Genomic DNA, 6,198 nt, shown 5'->3' with positions numbered 1-6,198 from the left:
ATTGGTAAAGAAACCTTCCTTTCAAGATCAAAAATTGACTATCTATTCCTAGAAGTTATATGTAAAAGAAAAGTCTTTGATTTGATGTTTTTTTTTAACATGTCCCATTGAGAATCTGACCCTAATCAACTGTCCTTCTTCAGACAACTTGTAGTCACAATGATTGTATACCTGAAAGCTTATCATTCACTAATTACTGCACATGATGATGAGATTAAGGGGTAATTGCCACTATTTTTATATTACTAGTTATAGATTAAAACAACTTTTTCACCACGGCTATTAAATTGTTTAAAATTTGTGTCAAGGTGAAGAAGCAACCCCAAACTGCTACATCGTATTATACGTCGGGTTTCTGTTCATTGTCCTTATCATTGTGGTTCACCTGAGCATCTTGGCCCGTAGGCATTGGACTTTCTCGGAAGGTAAGATTGTTCTCGTCCCCAAAAAAAATACGTTCAAATAAACATCTTAAACAAATAATGTCTGCTATAGCATTAAACAGGTCAGTCGTCTTCCAAACCTGTTCCAGATCTTCTCAGAGTATTACTAATGTTTTATTGGAAACCTAAAAGAGTAATAAGCACAGGACACGTGAAGTATCTAGGATAGGTGTTTAAACTCCAACTTACAGTATCATGGTGGAAAATGCTAGTCTAACATCAAAGAGATGCCCCAATTGATACATGGTAGACCGCCCAGAAGACGCGTAGGTGGACACCAGTGTATCTACTGACCCCAAACAATAGTAATACTTATTTAATCATTCACAAATCCCAGGTGTTCCTATAAATACCTAAACCCATCTTTGAGATGACTTCTCTGTGTCTATGACGGCTTCTCTGTTTTTTTTAGTTCCAGGTCAAACTCAACCTAGGAGAAGAAGCCAACAGGGGGAAGTGGTATGCATCTGAACTCTTCATAATCAGTTTATCAAACAGATAACAAATTAGTATAAATTTCGGTATTCTGTGTGAATTTCAGGGGAATTTTTAGGGAGATTTTTTTTCTGACAGGAGAATATCAAACCATGACGTTGGGATGACCAACTTGGCGCCGTCTTCTACTCTTTTTTTCCATCTCTCTTCATTCTCCATTATTTCTTATCACATTTTAGTTAACATATCTGTCTGCCTTACTATGCAAAGGCGCTTGTTCCAGAGATTGCTTATTGCCAAACAAACAAACAAAAAACTAACCACACTATAAATCTCCATCCTGTTTCCTTACTGTCACACACCTTAATTCATGCTCAATTAAGGTGTGTGACAGTAAACATTTCCTGTTTAAAACTCAAAAGTGAAAAAGTTTATCATTATTATTTTATTAATTATTTAGTATTATTTTCCTATTAATGGACAGCAAAGGAATGTTATTTTTTAAAAAAATATATCTCACTTGCAACACTTTTCTCTTTCCAGGTGGTATATTCTGCAGTAAAATCCACAAATAAGTCATGAAGTCAATGGTTTACGACAGGACGCAATTGTCAATGATCTTTATATCTTTTAAAAAAAATATTCTTTATTGCTTTAGGTTCAATATTAAATAATTTTCTATGGGTTTCAATATATTTTTGCGTTAAATAGAAATGTATCACAATCATTGTTCAAGTAACTGTAATTTGGAAATAAAATATATATATTTATATATATATATAAAAGTATATATTTACATTAATTCTATCTTTTCTTTACTTTGTAAGAACATCCTGCTTTAACTCAATTTAATGTACAACCTTTTTGTGTCAATTGTAGTAAAATAACTTTAATAAAACACTTAATTGTTGATTTATTTTCTGAGCCCTGAACTAGTTACTTTTGATCATCTAGGCAACCATTAAGTTTTAACTCTCTAATTATAACGTTCCTTAACATGCCATATTGAATCCCAACACATTTTCCACATGCTGTCTACTTCTTCAGGAGTTTGTTTTTTTATTATATTTAATTTTGAAACTGTATTGGAAATTTTTTTTAACCCCTTAATGACAAAGCCCGTACATGTACGGGCTCAAAATGCATTGTTTTCGATGGGTTTAAGGGGTAATGTAAAATATTTCCTGCACATTTCAATCACTTTTTTTATTTGTCCTTTTTTTGTGGTGTTTATACAAAAAATACAAACTTTAAAACGGTTTTTTGGTAATATATATATATATTGTAACTGAACGTCCTTTATAGCACAAGGAGTTAGTCAGAGATCTTTCAGAACCACTTGTCTTCTAGGGTGATATAAAAGCCAATTCCAGATCCTGATAGAATTTAAATATTTATTTTCTTCAAATCAGCAGCTAAACAAAAAAATATAAACCCTTGCTTATCTGAGCGCTAACTAAACACGGGGGTTTTGTTTCCTCTCTAGGTTCCCCACTTCCCAACAAAACCCTCCAAACAAAGAAAATAAAGCCAGCAAGGCTTTTCTCCAGCAGCTCTTTTGGCTGGAAATAAGAAGAGAAAGTGAATTGCACCCAGCTGGGCTTTTTAAACCCTCCTGATTAGACCAGGTGAGCTGTACTTGGGTCACCTGTAAATCCTGGTCTGGATTATACAAACTATTGGAGCACCAGCCCACCCGGCTCTTCTGGATCCTCCACCCCAGGGACCCGTTACACAATTTATAAATCACATTCCTATAGTGTAGTTTTTTATTGTGCTTCTCTTTCCCTGGGGCTTTAATTTTTCATGTAAGGACACACAAAATTTGCCAAAGTAGGGCGTATATATATACATGTTACTGTACCGGCCTTTCTGTCACTATATATATATATATATATATATATATATATATATATACCGGTATATATATATTTAAATTTTGAAGCTTGCATTTAGCAAAGTACAGAAAATGGTTACTACTTTTATTAATTACAAATATTCCCTTACGAAAAATGACTGCAGTTTTTTCTGAAGTAATACTGCAGTTTGTTTGTAGAAAACTACAGTTTTTTGGACATGAAAAAACTGCAATACTGCACGTTTACTGCACGTTTACTGCAGTATTACTGCACGTTTACTGCAGTATTACTGCACGTTTACTGCATGTTTACTGCATGTTTACTGCAGTATTACTGCACATTTACTGCACGTTTACTGCAGTATTACTGCACATTTACTGCATGTTTACTGCACGTTTACTGCACGTTTACTGCAGTATTACTGCACATTTACTGCACGTTTACTGCAGTATTACTGCACATTTACTGCATGTTTACTGCAGTATTACTGCACGTTTGCAAACCTACAGTTGTACTTCAATGTGCTGCAGCTTTATTGCATTTGTACTTCCTTACAAAAAATAGTGAAGTACACATGCAGTAAAAGTGCCGTATTGCAGTTTTTTCATGTCCAAAAAACTGCAGTATTACTTCAGAAAAAGACAGAACTTTCGGACGTTTATAGAAGATTAGAATAGAACGCTAATGAACCAGTAGAGACCGGAATAGAAGCCCGGGGTGGATTTGTTGTATCAAAATCCCATATGGAATTTTCAGTGACTTGGTTATTATATTAATGATCAGGTCCTCTAGACAAAACCCTAGGTGTGTTCACATACACTTAATGAGGTGCTATTACTTTAAATTCCTATTTCCAGAAGAACTTAATTTGGAACTGTCTTGCCATGTATCACATTATATTTCAGAGCAATCTTCAAAAAAAGCCTCATTAATTGTAAAAAAAATATATATGGAATCATGAATTTACAAGCATCAAACTCATTTTACAATTATAAAAAATATGCACATATGTTAAGACATTGGGTTTCTTGAGTTGCAACTCATGGTAAGTATTTATATATTCATGGCATTTTTTTTTTTTTAAATAGCCAAGACCAGAAATATAATAAATATTGAGACTGCCGTTCCTTTGTTAATTTTTCCGGCCAGGAAATTTAGATTCCAAATTTTTAGCCAAATTAAAATATTTTGAAATGTATATATTTAATAATATACCGGGAATTTAATTCAGCGATTAAAAATATTGCATATTATTGTTTATCCGTGTATAAATTGGGTGATATTTTTCATAACATGATTTTAAGTAAATGATTGAAATGAAAAACGATATCAACATGAATATCCCACCGTTATTATGTTTCTTCATTTTTTTGTTAAATATGGTTCTTTATTATTGAAGCGTGAGATCTGCTAGTTTACGTCAATTTCAAGTAACCACGCATCTTATCAGTTAGCATAATGCTAATTTTTTCATATGATTTTTTTTCTCTATTATTGATTGTTGGTCAACCAGCTGGAACTCTCTGTTGAACAACTCCAGACCCTCACTCAATGCAGAATTGGTTCCTCTTCAGATTATAGGATGACTCTTATGGAGAACACAAATTATACCACAGTGAATGGGTTTGTCCTTCTCGGTCTGTCTAGAGTCCCCTACCTCCAAGGTCCGTTCTTCTTCTTGTTCTTGACAATGTATGTTACAACAGTGTTGGGAAACATGTTGCTTATCATAGCCGTGAAACTGAACACGCAGCTCCAGACCCCAATGTACTTCTTCCTCTGCAATCTGGCCTTTATCGACATCTGCTTCTCCTCAACCACAGTGCCCCAAATGCTCATAAACACCTTACGCCGACACAAAAACATTTCTTTGTTAGGATGTGCTGCTCAGATGTACTTCTCTCTGGCTCTTGGAGCAACCGAATGTTTGATACTGGCCATCATGGCCTTTGACCGATACGCAGCCATCTGTAAACCCTTACACTACAATACAATAATGAACAATAGAGTATGTATTGCCCTGTCTTCCAGTTGCTGGAGCTTCTGTTTTATAAACTCCACTGTTCATGTGGCTCTTACTTTCCAGCTGCCATTTTGTTGGTCTCACCTCGTCAACCACTTCTTCTGTGAGATGCCTCCTTTCTTCCGACTGTCTTGCAGAGATACTTGGCTCAATGAAGTAGCGATGTATACTTCAGCTGTGATTATCGTTCTCTGCTCCTTACTTCTGACACTAAGCTCATACGTCCATATTATTACCACCATACTGGCAATCCGCTCCTCCCGAAAAAGACATAAAGCCTTCTCCACCTGTACGTCCCACCTTATAGTAATCACTGTCTTCTATAGCACAATCATGTTCACGTACCTTCAGCCTCATTCCACATACTCTCCGGAAACAAACAAGAAAGTGTCCGTTCTTTACGCCGCGGTTATTCCGATGTTTAATCCCATTGTTTACAGTGTGAGAAATCAAGGTGTTAAAGAGACCCTAAAAAGACTATTAACCACTAAAAATAGATATTAAAGGTTTATCAAATAATGTGCTTAAGGTGAAGTCTATAACTTCTTCTTGGTCTAATAGCCATGGGGCAACAATTAAATCTCTCTTGGAGAGGATAATAAAATGTAAACTAGGTGTTTTGTTATTCCGCTCCTATAACTCATTCCTTGATCTTGTCCGGAACATGCATGTAACACCTTAATGTGATTGTAGAAACATAGAGATTGACAACCGAAAAGAACCCATCTAGAGCTCCAGCGCCACCACCACTACCCAACACGTATGGGAATCCATCTATAGCTTATGATCTCAGGATTTACAAATATTTTTCATCTACTCAAGTAAATCCAATTTTTTATACAAGATTGTTAAATCCTGAGATTTTCCTAATATTTTCCTAAAACTTTTTTTATGCATCCCTATATATATAAAAATTCTTACTTTTATAGCCCCTTGTAAAATATTTAAATTTAATATTTTAAAAGAAATATTTTGTCAAGGCTTCATCTAATTCATTTGATGAAACTGAAAATATTGTATCCCCAGAGATTACAGAATTAAATTGTCGTGACTCTGGGGCATAGGATACAGTACGTAGGAAAATATACAAATAGGAATTAAATTCCCCAAAGTCTCTTACATTTTAATTGGATTGAGAGTTTCACAACCCACTGTACACATGCGGTACTAATTTCTGCCACTCTCTCCGTCATTTTTTTTTTTGTTGGACACCCTTTAAAGCTTCAATGTTTCTTTCAGTAAAAATGTTGTGTGCACTCTATGCGTGCCTCAGACCCCTATGGACCTCCTATGCATCCCGGACCAAGTATTCAGTTGGAAAGAGACAGACTCGTCATCAGCGTAGAGAGGTCTGTGTTTGTTTTTTTTGTGATAAATATTAGCCCAAAAAAATATTAACTGCCGGAAAAAAACCTTCTGATCTGCACTTTTTTCATTT

At 34.9% G+C, this 6,198-nt stretch overlaps 1 protein-coding gene across 1 annotated transcript; it reads left to right on the top strand.

The window, feature by feature from the left end:
• Positions 1–4,299: 4,299 nt before the first annotated feature.
• Positions 4,300–5,264, top strand: LOC128504995 (olfactory receptor 1019-like). The gene has a single exon (XM_053475268.1). The coding sequence runs from the start codon at positions 4,320–4,322 to the stop codon at positions 5,262–5,264; it is 945 nt and encodes a 314-aa protein (XP_053331243.1). The 5' UTR covers positions 4,300–4,319.
• The last annotated feature ends 934 nt before the right edge of the window (positions 5,265–6,198 follow it).

This window comes from Spea bombifrons, chromosome 9, assembly GCF_027358695.1.
Source record: "Spea bombifrons isolate aSpeBom1 chromosome 9, aSpeBom1.2.pri, whole genome shotgun sequence".
In the NCBI taxonomy this organism is placed as follows: Eukaryota; Metazoa; Chordata; class Amphibia; order Anura; family Pelobatidae; genus Spea; species Spea bombifrons.
Note: the sequence above shows the minus strand (reverse complement) of the source record. Positions and strands in the feature narration are given on the sequence as shown.